General features: G+C 45.2%; 1 protein-coding gene across 1 annotated transcript; it reads right to left on the minus strand.

The window, feature by feature from the left end:
- Positions 1 to 1,917: 1,917 nt before the first annotated feature.
- On the minus strand, positions 1,918 to 10,736 carry wdr12 (WD repeat domain 12). The gene is made up of 13 exons (XM_080834979.1): positions 10,524 to 10,736; positions 10,050 to 10,144; positions 9,757 to 9,851; positions 9,529 to 9,635; positions 7,403 to 7,518; positions 6,763 to 6,917; positions 5,311 to 5,356; positions 5,076 to 5,158; positions 4,202 to 4,342; positions 3,745 to 3,850; positions 3,169 to 3,301; positions 2,844 to 2,916; positions 1,918 to 2,310 (listed from the first exon to the last, which is right to left on the minus strand). The coding sequence occupies exons 1-13, from the start codon at positions 10,562 to 10,564 to the stop codon at positions 2,233 to 2,235; spliced, it is 1,269 nt and encodes a 422-aa protein (XP_080691105.1). The 5' UTR covers positions 10,565 to 10,736; the 3' UTR covers positions 1,918 to 2,232.
- Positions 10,737 to 17,832: the final 7,096 nt, after the last annotated feature.

Genomic DNA, 17,832 nt, shown 5'->3' on the forward strand with positions numbered 1-17,832 from the left:
GTGTGTGTGTGTGTGTGTGTGTGTGTGTGTGTGTCTCTCACTCCTGCATTCTGGTCCAGGCTTGTGTTGTGAGCACTGCAGGGATGAACACCACTCCATCCGAGAGAAATATGACACAGCTCGCATCGGTGTCATCTTGGGATTCTGTCAGGTCTCTGGCCTACACACACACACACACACACAATCAAACAACTAGCACACATTTATCTTGAGTGAAGCAGCTCCTCTCTACTGGTAAAGTACAGACGGAAACACACAGACATACTCCAATGACGGTAGCCTTCACTGCCCTGTCCTGCGGTACTGTCGACCCAAAACTCCGAACCAGCTGCTCGATCCAGGGCTCCGGGTCTGTGCGGTTCCTCCCCAACCTGGGCATATCTGTCACTTCAAGTAAATGAGAGCAAGAGCTAGATCAATAAACGACCCGGTTTCGCCATAGACATGGTTCTTATGTCCACGCATTTAGCACATCAAATCCAACACATAACGGGCCAGACAAGAGAAGCTGAATCACAGGTGACATAAGGTGAGCCGTTAACTCCACTCACCCGGGTGTTTCTTCAGAAATGGACGGGCTAATCGGAGAGGATAAGGGAATCGTTGCGTAAATGTGTTATGCAACTCTTCAGGACGCCGCAACCATTTCCATAGAATTGTTCTTCAAATCGACGGTATAGGCTAGGGTCATTAGGCAAGACCAACTAGCTAACTAACTAGTTCGATATTTGAGCAAACCCCACTGAAAATTAATAATGACCGCCGCCACTGGCAACCGGTTTTGTGCTTATTATTCACAAGCATATTTTTTTTTCTCAGCAAAATAATAAAACAGAGATATTTTGAGAACAAAAAGTCTCTTGTATCGTTTTGTAGACTAACAAGATAGCATAACCAGAGGCGTTTTAGCGTGTTTGGCTTAACTCAGTGGCTAAAACGATGCCACTGACATATTCTTCGCTACGATAGATTTTGTATGATAACAAAAACATAATATTAGTGCAACGTTAAAACGTTACCTGGAAAATCACAAGAACGAAGCTCATCCAATGTTTGTTAATGAAACTCCATCACTGACGTTAGATTGATAGCTAGCTAGCTATCTTATTTTAGTAAGCTTCCGACAGAAATCGCACAAAGTCAAGTTCTCTATAGTACGTTTTACATCCGCTTCATTTGAACTGTAGTGTGTGTATACAATACTTTACCTTCGGTGAGATCTTGAGATCGTTGTGGACAAACTTTTTAAACTGCACGTCTTTGACGCCATCCGTTAAGCTTTCAAAATAAAAGTCAACAGCTCATGGGAGCCAAAACACGCCGGACTCTGGACTTGTATGGCGCCCCCGTGTGGTTAGGTTATGTCACTCCAAGCGATCATAGAACGAGTGTAAAGACGTTTTTGTGTAGACGTTCATGGATCTTTACCCATTTTAAATACTTCAACAAAACTAAAGTTATTTGGCAAATGCCCACACAAATGACTTCCTGAGTTCATCATCACTGAAGCTGAATAAATCTTCCGTCATATGTCCATGATAGATTTGAAATATGTCTCCATGTGTGCCCGAGTCCCCATTTAACTAATTAGTGATGTCGTCAATTAATTTTGCATGCCCTGATATATCTGCACTGGACGACCGGACAGAAACATAACTGAGGCCAGGATGATTAACAGAGGAGCACAGAGAGAGGATGGAAGGATGAACAGAGGAGCACAGTGAGAGGCTGGAGGGATTAACAGCAGAGCACAGAGAGGCTGGAAGGCGTAGTAAACACATGAGGTCATCAGCCGCTGACTCCATTCAAAATAGTCATTGCATCAGCAGTCAGCCAGTCTAACCCTAACCCCAACCCTAACAAGAACACAGTCAAGACACAACCAGACTTAGAAAAGTGTTTTTGTATTGTAGCATCGACAAACAGACCATTGATTTCACACAGACGGCTAAAGATGAAACATCACAAATCAGACCCCAATGAGAGCCTCCTCAGACTGTATGACATCATGCCAGTCTGACTGTATGACATCATGCCAGTCTGACACCATGCCAGTCTGCTGCTGGTGTTAGAGGCGTTTCTGAATGTCCACATCAGACCAGACCAGCTGAGCCCAGAGTGTGGGTCAGAGTTCAGATCTTATGTCCAACACGTCTGAACCTCTCTTCTGGGCTGAGGGTTATTAAGGCAGAATGCTGAATCACCCTGGCAACGTGCATCGTCACAGCGTTGCTAAGCACCAGCATCCGTGATGCAGGAGGAGTATTTGTACGTGTAAAGCTTGTTGTCAGCCCCCCCGCTCAGGATCATCTGGAGGAGTAGAGAAATAAACACAGTAAACACATACAAGCCAAACACACTAAACACAAACAAGCCAAACACACAAACCCCAAGAAACACAGTAAGAGTTCCAAAAGCTACACTCCCTCTATGGTTAGGGTTAGGTTAACACTCCGTCAAGGCATCCCTAACCCATCCCCAAACACAACACAGCCATAAAGGTTTTAAAATAATCTCCACAGCCTTTGAACATGAGCACACTCAGTACTGAAACACAGACAAACTACACAAACAACAGACAAACTACAAACTACAGACTACAAACTACACAAGCGACAGACAAACTACAGACAGATGTACACAAACTACAGACAAGCTACACAAACGACAGACAAACTACAGATAGATGTACACAAACTACAGACAAGCTACACAAACGACAGACAAACTACACAAACACAAATGGAAACACCGCCTCTCACCCCACTCTCCATCCAGTTCACTCACACACACACACACACACACACACACACACACACACGTAAACAGTATGTGCCGCTCACCCCACTCTCCGTCCAGTTCACACACAGCACTTTGTCCTCATGGGCCGCCAGGTCATACAGGGGAGCCTTACAGCTGCAGGAGACCAGGATGAAACAGATAGATGGATGGATATGTTATTAATCCCGAGGGAAATTTCGGTGTGTGAGTGTGTGTGTATGTATGTATGTATGTGTGTGTGTGTGAGAGAGTGAGAGTGTGTGTGTGTGTATATGAGAGTGAGTGAGAGTGTGTGTGTGTGTGTGTGTGTGTGTGTGTGTGTGTGTGTCTATATGTGTATGTGTGTGTGTGTGTGTGTGTGTGTGTGTGTGAGAGTGAGTTCCACACCTCCTGGTGTCCCAGAGCTTGACGATGTTGTCCAGGGATCCTGACACTAGTTGGTGTTCATGGCTTGGAGACCAGTCCACCGCAGTGATCCAGCCTGTGTGTGACGTCAGGGACAGCAGCACCAGAGACCCGTCTGAGTGGACACAACAACAACAACAACAACAAATTAATCTCAACGCTGCAAAGCACAACACTCCCAAAATTATGGAAAAGGGACCTTTCTGCAACAAATAACCAACTATTAACATAATGGCATATTGGATTTTGTAACGACTAAAAAGTTTTTGCAGTAATATCTACGTGATCACTGGTCTGGCCAACTTTGTGTTATGATATCTGTGTGTGTGTGTGTGTGTGTGTGTGTGTTTGTGTATGTGTTATGATATCTGTGTGTGTGTGTGTGCGCGCCTCTGGGTTAGGGTCTGCAGGGTCCAACCTTGTGTTATGATTATTTGTGTGTGTGTGTGTGTGTGTGTGTGTGTGAGAGAGAGTGTGTGTGTGAGAGTGTGTGTGTGTTTATGTGTGTGTGTGTGTGTGTTATGTGTGTGTGTCTCTGGGGGCTCTGCAGGGTTCAACCTTTGGCCCGGGGGTCCCACAAGCGGACGTGTCTGTCGGTGCTGCCAGAAGCCAACCGCCGGCACAGCGGGGAGTAGCTCACGACGTTAAACACCTTACTGCCCGTCTGAGGAGACAAAAGGTTAAAGGTCACAACGTTAAACACCTTACTGCCCGTCTGAGGAGACAAAAGGTCATTAGACAGTCTCAGAGAGTGGAGAGGTCAAAGGTCATTAGACAGTCTCAGAGAGTGTAGAGATAAAAGGTCATTAGTCAGTCTCAGAGAGTGGAGAGGTTAAAGGTCATTAGTCAGTCTCAGAGAGTGGAGAGAGACAAGAGAAAGGGGTGGGGGGGGGGGGGCAGAATGAAAGGATGAAGGAGTGTGGGAGAAGACAGAAGAAAAAGACAGGGACAGGGACAGACAGACGGACAGAGCCGGGGGCGAGTGTGTGTGTGTGTGAGTGTGTGTGTCCCTCACCAGTGTATTCTTCTGGCTGCCCGTCTCAGCGTCCCACAGCTTGATGGTGTGGTCCCAGGATGCACTGCAGATCTCCTCACTGTCCGTCCACAGCAGCGAGGACACCGCCTCCGTGTGCCCAGACAGAGTCAACAGGGGCGTCTGAGGGGGGAGCAGGGGGTATTAGAGTCAGCAGGGGCGTCTGAGAGGGGAAGCAGGGGGTATCAGGGGGTGTATGAGAGCGAGGACACTGCCTCCGTGTGCCTAGACAGAGTCACCAGGGGCATCTGAGGGGGGAGCAGGGGGTATTAGTCAGGGGCGTCTGAGGGAGTATAAGAGGGTGTGTGAGAGCGAGGACACCGCCTCCGTGTGACCAGACAGCCACCAGGGGCGTCTGAGGGGAAGCAGGGGATATTAGGGGGTATCAGAGACACCAGGGGCGTCTGAGGGGGTATGTGAGAGCAAGGACACTGCCTCCGTGTGCCCCGACAGTCACCAGGGGGGTGATCAGGGGGTATTCCAGAGTGTGTGAGACGAGGGCCCTTGAGCCTCCAAACAACATTACCAATACACAAACAGAGCTCTATTAGACACACATCATCCTTTACTTAAAAAGCGCTGAATTAAAGTCCCGTATCCGTCGTTTATAGACAACAAAGACAAGCAGCTGGCGTGACTAGCAGCTAGAGCGGATATATTTCTTCCTAAAAGCCACTTCACTTAGACAGTGAAGTTTAATGTGTATTTTAACTCTGTGGCCACTAGAGGGAGCTAGATGACGAGAGGTTCAGTAGAACAGAAGGTCCTTGGTCACCCGTGTCAATCCCAGCGTGTGTGTGTGTGTGTGTGTGTGTGTGTGTGTGTGTGTGTGTGTGTGTGAGAGAGAGAGGGTCACCCGTGTCAGTCCCAGCTTGTCTGTCTTCTGCTTCTTCCTGGGTCTGTTTGGCTCCTCCACCTCATCCTCTTCCTCTGTAGGCACTGCTCAGAGCATACAAATCCCATCAGGCACTGCTCAGAGCATACAAATCCCATCAGGCTGTGTGATGTTATGCTTGTGAATCAGAGGGCGTATGCATGGGGTATTATAGGGTAACGGAGGGTATTATGGGGGTAACGGAGGGCATATGTACCTGCAGACCACAGCTTGAGCATTTTATCCCAGGAGCCGCTGCAGAACTACAAACAGACAGACAGAAGCACACAACTTCATTAACAAACACACGCAGTGATGGCAAAAGTCTAAGTCCTATCATACCCCTACCCCAGCCTGGCACGCTCACACACACACACAAACACGTATACGCACACACACGCACACACACACACACACACACACACACACGGACACACACACACACACGGACACGCACACACACACACACCCTCACACACACTAGGGCTTTGACTTTTGCCTAAAAATCATATTCGAAGTTCGTTTGTTTATTAATATTAATATTCGAATATATTCGAATATTTATTAATAATAGTTTGACCATTAAATGCCTTCAGTAAGACCTATATGGTATAAAACTTAAGTTGTATATGTTTTGTCCACCAGAGGGCAGTGTATCAGTCAACGTCAATGAACTTTTAAATCATTTAAATTGAATGAACTGAAACAGACAGTTGTGATAACCAATCAGAATTCAAGTTGGGGCAAGCTAGCAGGCATCACGTTGAACGTGACACGTACACGCACTTTGATTGGATACGCACTAGTGCGGCAGACTGACGCAGTGCCTCAGGAAGTGCTCATTTTAGTTGGCGAATGGTGGTGGTGAATTAGCGAAAAAGGAAATTTAAGTTTATTTTTAACCCACAATGGCTGAAGGAGAAGGAGATATCGATCTGGTCGCTAATATAATAGAAACGCCACTTTCAAGACGGACCTTTCAAGAAAAAAATGGATATCGTGAGGATCGGGTCAGTTTAATGTAATTGCTTTGCAGGTGGGACAATGCGATGTTTAGTGGACAAACTTGTTAAAGCTCACATAGGCTACTTTCGGTGGACTAAATACAACTTTGTAGACTAATCCCTGAAAATCGCCCCTGAAGTTGTGACAGTATCCAAGCGATCATATAACTGAGAGTTTACTACTCTTAATTGTTAATACGGGTGTATTGATTTTAAATGCTCCGGAAATATTAATAAAGTCTGTTGTACTCGACTATGTTAAGGTGATGCAATGCTCACTTATACTGCCTTTCTGTATAAATACATGGCTCGAGAGCCATGGCGTCAAATAATAATGGTATTAAGAGGTGGATTCACTCAGTTTAACTGTCGTGTAGGACATCGCTGAAGGCCTAGTCGTGAAATGCACGGACCGCCACTGCCAATGACAGCCTTGCTAACGAGCTCGCGATTCACACAACTTCATGCCTGAAAAAGCTTCGGAATCTGAATTGAAAACAACGTTCAAGCAAAGACATTTACAAAAAAATAATGCCCATAACAAGTTCGAATATTAAGGGCTGCCTAATATTCGTTTGAATATTTATTTATTTTTTGATATTCGAATTATATTCGAATTTCGAAGTTCGGAGTCAAAGCCCTAACACACACACGGTCACACACACCTTTGTCCGTGTGGGATCGACTGCGATGGTGTCCACACTGCCTGCGTGTCCACGGCAACAGTGACGGGCCTTGATCTTGTTCCGCTCCGAGTTCCATTCCCACAGCAGAACCGTCTGGTCCAGGGAGGCCGTGAGGAGGAGAGAGGTCAGCCCGTCTGGACCACAGAACCAGAACCAGACCCACATGCGTCAGTGCTCATATTCAACAGAACCAGGCCCACGCGCGACAGAGAACACACTCAACAGAACCAGACCAACACGCGTCAGAGCACATAATCAATGCACAACAGAACCAGACCCACACGCATCAGAGCACACAGAACCAGAGGAGCATAACCTCCAAGCATAACCTTTGACACACTCATAACTGTGTGTGTGTGTGTGTGTGTGTGTGTGTGTGTGTGTGTGTGTGTGTGTGTGTGTGTGTGTGTGTGTGTGCGTCTCACACAACAGGTAGGTTTGACACTCATAAGTGTGTATGTATGTGTGTGTGTGTGTGTGTGTGTGTGTGTGTGTGTGTGTGTGTGTGTGTGTGTGTGCGCGTCTCACACAACAGGTAGGTCGACACACTCATAAGTGTGTATATGTCTGTGTGTGTGTGTGTGTGTGTGTGTGTGTGTGTGTGGTTTGACATACTCACCTCTCCTGACCCAGGCGACGTCCTTCACCACCTCTGTGTGTCCCGCCACTGTCATGACCGCTTTGCCCTCCAGAGACCAGATCTGTGCCGTTTTATCATAGGATCCCGTCAGGATCCTGAGAGCCAATCAGAGAGAGGCATCAGAGCACCACACACACTGCAGTCACAGAAACACTTTCGTATCGAAATAGATCAAGACTCAGGAGCTGAAGACACACAAACACACGCGCTCGCACACACACACATGCGCTCGCACGCGCTCGCACACGCACACACACAAACACACACAAACACACACGCGCTGTGACGCTCCTGTAACGGGTCGGTCACATTGATGCGTTGGAATGCATTGATCCAACGGATGGCAGAGGAGCAGTCTGGCGTGTGGGGTTCTGTTGATACCAGAGACGTTATAGTGAGATTGACAGGTGAACAAACCAATCACGCCACTAGCAAGCTGTTAACCCTGTGAGTGGTAGCATGCTAACATTAGATAGGGTGCTCAGACACCTCGCAAATCCTATCAGATGTATTTTTAAGTTACAATAAAGGGGTTTTTACATTGTACAGTTTCTATTTCTCGGCTTGTAGGTACAAATACGACCATCTACGGAGCTTGGTCCGCCATTTTTTTTTTTTTTTGCTTGCCGCTCTGTAGACGTGCGCATATACAGGATATGATTGGCTAGCACCTGTGCTGTCAGTTATGCATGAAAGGCAATTTGATTGGCTGACACATGCATTGCGTCTCGAAAAGTTCAACGCTCTTCAACTCTTGCCGCAAGCAAAGCATGAAACGCAACGCACGCGAACCAAACGGAGCCACAATTCAGTTCGGCAAAGGATGACGTCACCCTATTCAAAGCGAATGGGGATGCGTTAACCCTGACGCATCAACGGATTCCAACGCATCAATGTGACCGACCCGTTAGGGAGACGCACAGAGAGTGCAGGAATTCCTCTGACTCGCCCCCCATTGCGCCCGGTGCAGCTAATCAACAGCCGCGGGTTCTTTAAAAAGTTTGATTTGACAAGCGGAGAGGGTGAGAGGGAGACAACGCCAGTATCGTCCTGGTGGTCCGGAGAGGGACGGTAGGCTACTGTTTTGGGTTCGTGTTGCTGTGGCCTCGGCAGCCGCACTCCGTGCCCCGGTGCAAATACATTGAGGTTTCGCCAAGCGGTAAAACAGCGGAGGACGAGTGAGTACCATAGTGGCCTAACCGTAAAGCTCTCTGATCTTAGAAGACACTCGGCCCCAGACACTCGGGAAAATCCTTCTAGTTTCGCCGAGCAGCAAACAAAGACGTTTACTGACTGACTCCAGACTGGTCGAACTTTCCAAATTTGATTTTGAATTACTAACGACTATTTTTGGTTTGTTTTGTGAACGGGAATTGTGTATATGAGCCAAAGTTCTGTTACATGTTGAAAGGGGAATGTTTGTATGAGCCAGGGGGTTGAGTTTTGTTACATTTCTGAACGGGAATTGTTTATATAGTTTGTTACATTTTGAATGGCAAACATTTATCATATAACTGAAACATTTTCCCCATGGACATTACCCAAATCAACGACTAATCCCCGGACCACCTGAACTGTGACCGCTTGGTCTTTATCACCCTCACCTGGCGGCAATTAAGCACAAACACCCACCCGCACAGTCACTTTCTCATACACTCTGGTTTCATCTCAAGGAAACTTTCTCTAACCCCACATTGTTTTATTTTTTGTTGAATACTGTATTGGATTAGTTTTTTGTTGAATACTGTACTGGATTCGTTTTTTGTTGAATACTGCATTGTGCTGTTTCTTCTGAATATATCCATGACTATTGAAAATTGAGTCTGACTCCTGTTTTGAATTTTGCTGTTTAAAACATTAAGAAATATTCAGTCATCTCAGTCCAAAAGGGGTTCAGTTTTAGCACTGTATTAGAATATCATGGTGTTAATCAAACTGAGTCCTTTGTAATGACTCTGACTAGAAGTTTAACCCTAGTTAAAACCGTTACAACGCGCACCTACAGACATACACACACAGAGACATACACACACACAGACAACCGCACGAACGCACGCAGACTCTCACACACACTCCTCATGAATGGGCACCAAACCCACACCCACCATTCAGAGTCGGCCTCTACTGAGCTGATCCAATCATCGTGCATCACACACTCCTCTGGTTGTGGTGCTGTGAACTTCTCCACATACTCGATCTCAACCACGTCTTCCTGCGCAACAAACACACACACACCACATTAGGAACCAACAACTAGACAGGAGTTAGAAGCAAAGTTAGGAGAAGGTGTGTGAAGGCTGTGTGTGTGAGAGAGAGAGCATTTTGGGGCTTACTGTCGAGATGTTAAATGCATCCATGTGATTGGCCAGTGATGTACGCAAAAACTGTCCCAGAACCAGGAAGTCAAAGTCAACATGACTGTGAGAGGCTGGAAAGAAGTTATAAGTCAATAGTCAAATCCTGACTGCCTTTTAGCTGAGTGGGATCAGAACTTGCCCATCAAAAGCCAGTTAAGCCAAGTATTCACAACACTATTTTCACCACCGTAGAACACTACAATGATAAGACCGTCTGAGTGGCATATATTGATTATAAAATATATAGCCTAAGTTCGTTAAAACCTCACCATTTTTCGCTTCCAGTAGTTTGTTAATGACGTTACTGAGGTCTGGAACTTCTGACGTGGCCGGAATAGAAAACGGGACATCATCTACAACATACCTGGAAAATAAAATAATATAATATAAAATAAGCATTAGTATTACTGCCATCAAACAGTAGCTCAGCCCATAATGTTCATGAGGACACATGTTGAAGACACGTAACGTTAAACTACAAGAAAACAGTAACGTTACATCTTAATACCGACTGACAGCCACATTATAACTAATAAAACACTTCAACGTCTGACAGACAACGATGACAATACAAACGGAGTTTAACCAAAAAGTATAACATTACAGTAGTGTTGACACTAAGTAGCTAGCGAGTCATAGAGGGGATGCAACCAACTTAGCTTGATAACTAGCTAGCTAAATAGCTAACCAATGTTAGCAAGGGAAGCCTGCTAGTTTTGTGGTTTAGCGAGCAAAAAACTTACTTTTTATTGTCAGTTAAGAACCTCGCTTGCAACTGCGCCATCTTGTAACGATGATCTGTTCCAAAATGTTTTAAACAGAACCTTCAAAATGTGATAGTTGATAGAAATCTAAGCCCACAGTGTTCCCGACTGATGCCAAAGGAGCCGGACCATGTGGGTTACCTGCGTGCAGTTCACGCAGAGCCTTTACATGTGGGAGTTGTGTACGACAGAGAAAAGCAGACCCGTCGTCTCTTCTTCTTCTTCTTCTGTTAGGTTTTATGGCAGTTTACAATCAAAGTGAATTACCGCCATCTACTGGATTGAGGTGCAGATCATTGGGGTCTTTAAAGAAAACTGAACGAAATCAAATATAAAAATAAAAAATTAAAATATATAACAAAACAATTCAAACAAAACAAAAATTCTAAATCCTGTTTGCTAATTGTGTTTCTTTGATATATGATATTATAGAACTTGTAATATTTCCTGTTCTTGGCTCACCCAATAACGTCTCCAAGGAAAAGACTTGCTTTGCTGCACTAACAGCTCTTTTCATTTTTTTCTCTCTGTCTAGAGAATCTTTCACATCTTAACAACACATGTTTTACATCCTCTTTTACTCCACAAACCTCACAGTTTCCTGATGTATGTTTGTTAATGATAGATGTAGATCTGTACACAATACAGCCATAGTCAAAAACTGATCTTATCAGAGCAGTATAAATTATTTTTAGAGATGTCCCTGAAGCTTCCCAGTTGTCAAGTCAAGTCAAGTGTACTTTATTGTCAAAAATCTATGTAACAGGGTTAACACAGAGGTTTGAAATTGCGTTTGACCAGTCTCTAATGTGCAGTTTAAAACATTTAAACAAGACATTGACAATAATCTCTCTCTCTCAAACACACACACACACACACACACACACATAGCAGCAGAAGTACAATCAGTGGTCAATAGGTGCAACAGTAAAGTAAAGTGCAACAGTAAAGTGCCAGTGGCATGGTGAAGTGACTTTGGAATGTTCATGTGGTTTTCTTCAGTGTGTTGATGAGTCTGATGGCTTGTGGAAAGAAGCTGTTACTCAGCCTGCTTGTGCGGGCCCGCAGGTTGCGGTACCGCTTCCCTGATGGTAGAAGCGAGAACAGACTGTGTGCTGGATGAGTTGTGTCTTTGATGATGTTCAGTGCCCGCTTGGAACAGTGTGAAGTGTACAGTTCCTGAATGGCTGGTAGTGGTGACCTGATGATCTTTTCTGCTGTCCTCACCACCCTCTGCAGTGCCTTCTTGTCTGCAGCTAGACAGCTGCCGTGCCAGACAGAGACGTTGCTGATCAGGATGCTCTCAATAGCACCTCTGAAGAAGATGGTGAGGGCAGAAGTGGAGAGGTCAGCTCTTCTCATCCTTCTCAGGAAGTGGAGTCGTGTCTGCGCCTTCTTGACCAGCGCGGTGGTGTTGGTAGTCCATGACAGGTCATTTGTGATGTGCACTCCCAGGAACTTTGTGCTTTTCACAGACTCTACTGCACTGCCGTTGATGATGAGTGGGATGTGTGTTGGTTTTTTCTTCCTGAAGTCCACGGTAATTTCTTTTGTTTTGTTGACATTGAGAAGCAGATTGTTCCTCTCACACCAGTTGGTGAGTAGCTGTACCTCCTCTCTGTATGCTGAGTCATCGTTGTCTTTGATGAGGCCCACCACTGTTGTGTCATCTGCAAATTTGATGAGGTGATTTGTTTCAAATTTGGCACAGCAGTCGTGGGTCATCAGCGTGAACAGCAGGGGAGATAGCACACATCCTTGCGGCACCCCCGTGTTAATGATGGTGGTCGCTGAGGAGTTGTTTCCGACTCTGACTGTCTGCGGTCTGTTTGTGAGGAAGTCCAGCAGCCAGTTGCACAGTGAAGTGCTGATGCCTATTGTACTCAGCTTGTCCACCAGATGTTGAGGGATGACTGTGTTGAACGCAGAGCTAAAGTCAATGAACAGCATTCGTGCGTGACTGTTTTTGGTCTCCAGATGAGCCAGGCAGAGGTGGAGTGCTTTTGCTATGGCGTCATCAGTGGAGCGCTTGGGGCGGTAGGCAAATTGATATGGATCCAGAGTAGTGGGGAGGGTGGATGTTAGGTGGGCCTTTACCAGTCTCTCAAAGCACTTCATCATGATGGGAGTGAGTGCTATGGGTCTGTAGTCATTCAGTGATGATGCTGGTGACTTCTTGGGTAGTGGTACGATGGTGGTAGCTTTGAAACTTGCTGGTATGATGGCTTGGTTCAGAGAGGTGTTGTAGATGTCTGTGAGGACGTCGGTGAGTGAGTCTGCACAGTCTCTGAGCACACGCCCAGGTATGTTGTCTGGACCTGCAGCTTTCCTGGGGTTCACCTTGAGTAGGGTCGTCCTCACGTCCGCTGGGTCCAGTTGAAGTGTGGTGCTGTCAGGGTTTACGGGTTTTTTTGTGGGTGTTGTTGTGTTATTTTCTTCAAACCGGCTGAAGAAGGTGTTGAGTGAGTTGAGGAAGTCTGTGTTGTCCTCACACGGTGGGGGGGATGGTTTGTAGTCTGTGACTGATTGGATGCCTTGCCACAGGCGTCTTGGGTCCTTTATGTCAGTGAAGTGTGAGTTTATTTTTTGTCCATATGCACGCTTGGCTGCTCTCACGCCCCGGTGCAAGTTGGCCCTGGCAGACTTGAGGGCCTCCTTGTCCCCAGACTTGAAAGCAACGTTGCTTGCCCTCAGGAGCTCACGTACCTCCCTGGTGAACCAGGGTTTTTCATTTGCTCTCACTATAATGTCCTTGGTGACGGTTACATCTTCCATGCATTTTGTTATGTATCCAGTTACAGAGTCTGTATATTCGTTGAGGTTGACGTCCTGGTTGGTGGTGGCCGCCTCCCTGAAAACCGACCAGTCTGTGCATTCAAAACAGTCCTGTAGAGCTGATGTGGAGCCCTCTGGCCAGGTCCTGATCTGTTTCACAGTTGGCTTGCTTCTCGTCAACAGAGGTCTGTAGGCTGGGATTAGCATAACAGAGAGATGGTCTGATGAACCCAGGTGGGGGTGGGGAACAGCTCTGAAGGCCTGTCTGATGTTGGTGTAGACCTGGTCAAGTGTGTTCTCTCCCCTTGTTGCAAAATTCACACACTTGTGATAGTGTGGCATAACAGTTTTCAATTTGGCCTGATTAAAATCGCCAGCGATTATGAAGACCGAGTCCGGGTGTGTGTTTTGTAGTGTACTCTTTTGTAGATTTGTACAGAATGGAGAGTGCCTCCTTTGTGTTGGCGCTGGGGGGAAGGTAAACAGCTGTGATGTTGACGGTATTGAATTCACGCGGCAGGTAGAATGGACGGCAGTTGAGGGTTAAAAACTCAATGTTCTCTGAGCAGTGACTTGTAATGACTGCAGCGTTTGTACACCAGTTCTGATTGATATAAATGCACACACCACCTCCTCGAGATTTACCCGTGCTGGCGTGGTTTCTGTCAGCGCGGAATGTTGCAAACCCATCCAGTTTAATTGCGCTGTCCGGAACGTTGTTGTGAAGCCACGTCTCGGTTAGAATGATGGCGTTGCATTCTCTCACGTTTCTTTGTGTGGTTAAATCCAGCTTGAGATAATCCAGTTTGTTTTCTAACGAGCGGACGTTCGATAGGAGAATAGATGGTAGTGCTGTTTTGTGAGGGTTTCTTTTCAAGCGGTGTGTGATGCCGGCTCGGCAGCCTCGCCTTATCCTCCGTCTCCACTGCCGCTTCAGCTGCCTCCAGTTTCGGCTGGTGGGGGAGGGGGAGCCCGCTGTCTCGGAGGGTCCGTTGTCTTGGGACATTATTCCTAGACCGAGAAGAGTTTCTTGATCCGTGGCGAAGTTAACTCCGGACATATCCTTTGTGCTGTTGTTATTTCTAAGTCCCAGTAGTGTACTCCTGTTGTACGCGATTTTCGAAGACGATTTTGACGGTACATTTAACATAAAACACACATTCTTATCGGGCGCCGCCATGGCCGCAGCCTCACAGGGCGCCGCCATCTTGCCATCTTTAATTAACTTTTTGTACCCTGCTAAACATTTCAATACATTCACCCCCTTCTCAATTACCCTCTTAATGTGTTCCTTAAAAGTTAACTTAATATCGAACCACACTCCCAGGCAGTGGTGGAAGAAGTACTGAAGTTTAGTACTTAAAGCAGCACAACGGATCAATAGCTATTTGCTAAAGGTATGCTAGCAGCTAAAACTAACGAAATCTCTTGAAATGTGCTGCTGACTGACATTATAGTTACTAGTTACTCAACGACTGTCCTTACACAGTCAAACATCAAGCAAGTGCAACAGAAGACAAAGCAAGACGGCAAAATAAGCTACTTACTAGATCGGCAGAAGGTAAACAAGTCAGGGCGGCGGGCTGCGGCAGGAAAAACTACAGAACGCAGTTATATGCCTATGGACCCTCGTATGACAATGGCACGGACGCGATCCTCCATATTAAAAGTCATTGTAGCGGGCCAATTTGTTTTAAGCTGTGATTTTAAGGTTAAACTGCTTATCCTATCCCTAATCCTGAAGTATTATTGTTGCATAATGGGGCTTTAAGTAAAAGTACAAGTACCCAGGAAAATTAAAGTAAAAGTAAAAGTACTACATCAACAATCCTACTTAAGTAAAAAGTAAAAAGAACTCACTTTTAAATTTACTTTAAAAGTAAAAGTAAAAGTACTCACGCAATGGGTTGTCTCTCAATGTCTAGGCTGTGCCATTTTGATAAAGAAATAGCGACTGGTAATAAATGCCTCTACAGATGTCACTACTAGTAGCCTAATAATTATAAGCAACAACATTTGTTAATTGGAAAGGTTGGTGTACTTATTGGGCCTATTGTCTGTAATACTGTTCACAACACCCTACCTTACAATTCTAAGGATGCCAAGTTATCTACCAGGGATTATATGCAAAGTTAACACCAATAAAGACACAATTTTATATCTTTTAATCTTTTATTTAATTGTAAACATGTAAAAAATGGAAATATGAAACATGAAAAACAAATGGAGTTGTTAAACTGGTCAATGCAGAGTTGTATGCTCTATTGATTGCAGAAAAGAAAGAAAAAAAACATATTGAGTAACCCAAGACTAGGCATTAAGTTTGCATGCCAGGCAATAACCAGTCAATAGAAAAAGGCAAATCTTCACGTTAGCTTGACATTACTAAACTACCAGCTTTATCTTACCACTACGTTAAATAAATAATCAAAGTACAATCGTGTTATTTTTGATGCTATTGCTGTATGTCAACATGTATTTAGCTAGATAACAGTATAAAATCATGTCAGTAACCGTATACGATATGCAAAAGTCATAGACATTAACTTAGCATAGCAAGAACTCCGCATAACTCGACGGGTTCTCCAAATTTGAAGGCGAATTTTGAAGGCTGGCAACTCCTTTTTTGAGGTAGACAGGAAACGCACTGAAACCTCCACGAGTTATTCTTGGGGCCTCTGAACTTGAACATGTCTTCAGATGAGGCTGACTCTGAATCCATGCTAAAAAGTTGTTTGTTAGTCAGGCTGTTTGTCAAAACAGGCAAGGCTACCGTAGTGCTGCTGCCAAATACACACTCTGCTGTCATTGGAGCTGATAGAGCCACCTGATTGGTTGAAACGTCCTGAAGCAACGCAATCCATATTTTTGTGTAGGCAACAGTTTGGCGAAACTGTGTTCATAAAATGTAACGAATAACGACACATATTGTAGAAATGTAACGGAGTAAAAGTATAGATAATAGCTGCAAAATTTAACGAAGTAAAAGTAAAAAGTATGCACTATTATTTTTACTTAAGTAAAGTACAGATACGTAAAAATGTAACGAAGTACAGTAACAAAGTAAAAATACTTTGTTACATTCCATCACTGCTCCCAGGTACCTATTGGTGTCGACTTGCTTTATTACTTGTCCGTAGAGCTTAATTTCTACATCAGGATTAATTCTTTTCTTTGAAAAACAGATGATTTGTGTTTTTTCGACCGATAAATGAAAACCCCATTCAAAGTCACATTTCTCAACCTTGTTTATAGCTTGTTGCATTTTAGCTGTAATGTTTCCAATGTTTCTCCCTCTTATCCACAGAGCTCCATCATCAGCATATAATGCTCTGTTGACTCTTACATCCTCTATTTGTTCAAAAATATCACTGATCATTAAATTGAAAAGGAAAGGGCCGATCAGGTGCTGTAAGCATTTTGTCTCTGCCTCCCAGCGCGCCCCTGCTGGCCGCAGCAGTCAGCACAATTCAGCCAGTTTAACTTGCAACAGGCTTTTGGGTTTTCATTTCTTTTTTTTCTGCCTGCCTGCCTCTCTGTCTGTCTTTCTGTATGTCTGTCTGTCTGTCTGCCTGCCTGCCAGCCTGTCTGTCTGCACGTCCCGAAACACGTGAGCTTTATGAGGCTGACTTTGGGCCTCATTTATAAAAAGTTGTGTAGAAACCATCCTACATTTGATCTAAGATTTTTTCGGAATGTGTACGCCATTCCTGCGTTTTTAAATCACAAATGATCGTGGAATTGTGCGCAGCTGAATGTTCTCACATCTCCGCCTTCAAAACGCCCCTACTTAATATAATAAGCATATAAATTGAAGGCACTCAAGGCACAAACTGGTGAGTAAAAAAGACACAAGAAAAAAAAACTACAGCGAGGCCGAAATCGCTGTATTGCTCAGGGAGGTGGCGATGCAGGCAAACACCCTTTTTGGAAGCCTGTCTGGCAGTCTACTGCCCAAACAAAATACGTAGCCTGGCAAGGTGTTACCCAAGCCGTTAACGAGGACGGGGGAAATCAGAGGACCCTGCCTGAGGTTTAAAAAAAAATGGGCAGATTTAAAGTTGCACTCAAAAAAGCGCCTTGCCAGGCATATGTGAATGTTGAGGGAGACAGGGGGTGGTGGAGCCACATTCACTCTCAGTCCAGAGGACGAAAAAATATACGAGATCATCGGAGAGGAAGCGGTCAAAGGTGTGTGCGTGGAGGGCGACACAGACCTTTTGTCTGCCGGAGCTTAAGAAGGTATGTAACATTTAGTTCAAATCAAGTGAGTTTTGCTTATTGAATAATGAAACTTGAAACTCTGTTGTAATTCTACACATTTATTGGTGCAGACGAACAACCCATAAGGAGGAGAGTTGGGGAAAGACAGGCACCAAGACACGCACCTGTGGCAGACACACCTGCAGCACGAGCAGCACCGGAAGCCGCATCTGCGGCAGCCACAACAGCGGTACGAGCAGCACCAGAAGCCGCATCTGCGGGAGCCACAACAGCGGCACGAGCAGCACCA

The sequence above is a fragment of the Sprattus sprattus genome (genome assembly GCF_963457725.1).
Source record: "Sprattus sprattus genome assembly, chromosome: 3".
NCBI lineage: Eukaryota > Metazoa > Chordata > Actinopteri > Clupeiformes > Clupeidae > Sprattus > Sprattus sprattus.

Bases quoted from the DNA above. Each gene is read 5' to 3' on its own strand.
- wdr12 (XM_080834979.1), bottom strand. From the start codon at position 10,564: ATGGCGCAGTTGCAAGCGAGGTTCTTAACTGACAATAAAAA. The intron at 5,159-5,310 runs GTACATATGCCC...TGCTCTGAGCAG, and splicing joins GCTCAAGCTGTGGTCTGCAG to TGCCTACAGAGGAAGAGGAT. The intron at 4,343-5,075 runs GTGACCCTCTCT...CTCCCCCCTCAG, and splicing joins ACAAGCTGGGACTGACACGG to ACGCCCCTGTTGACTCTGTC.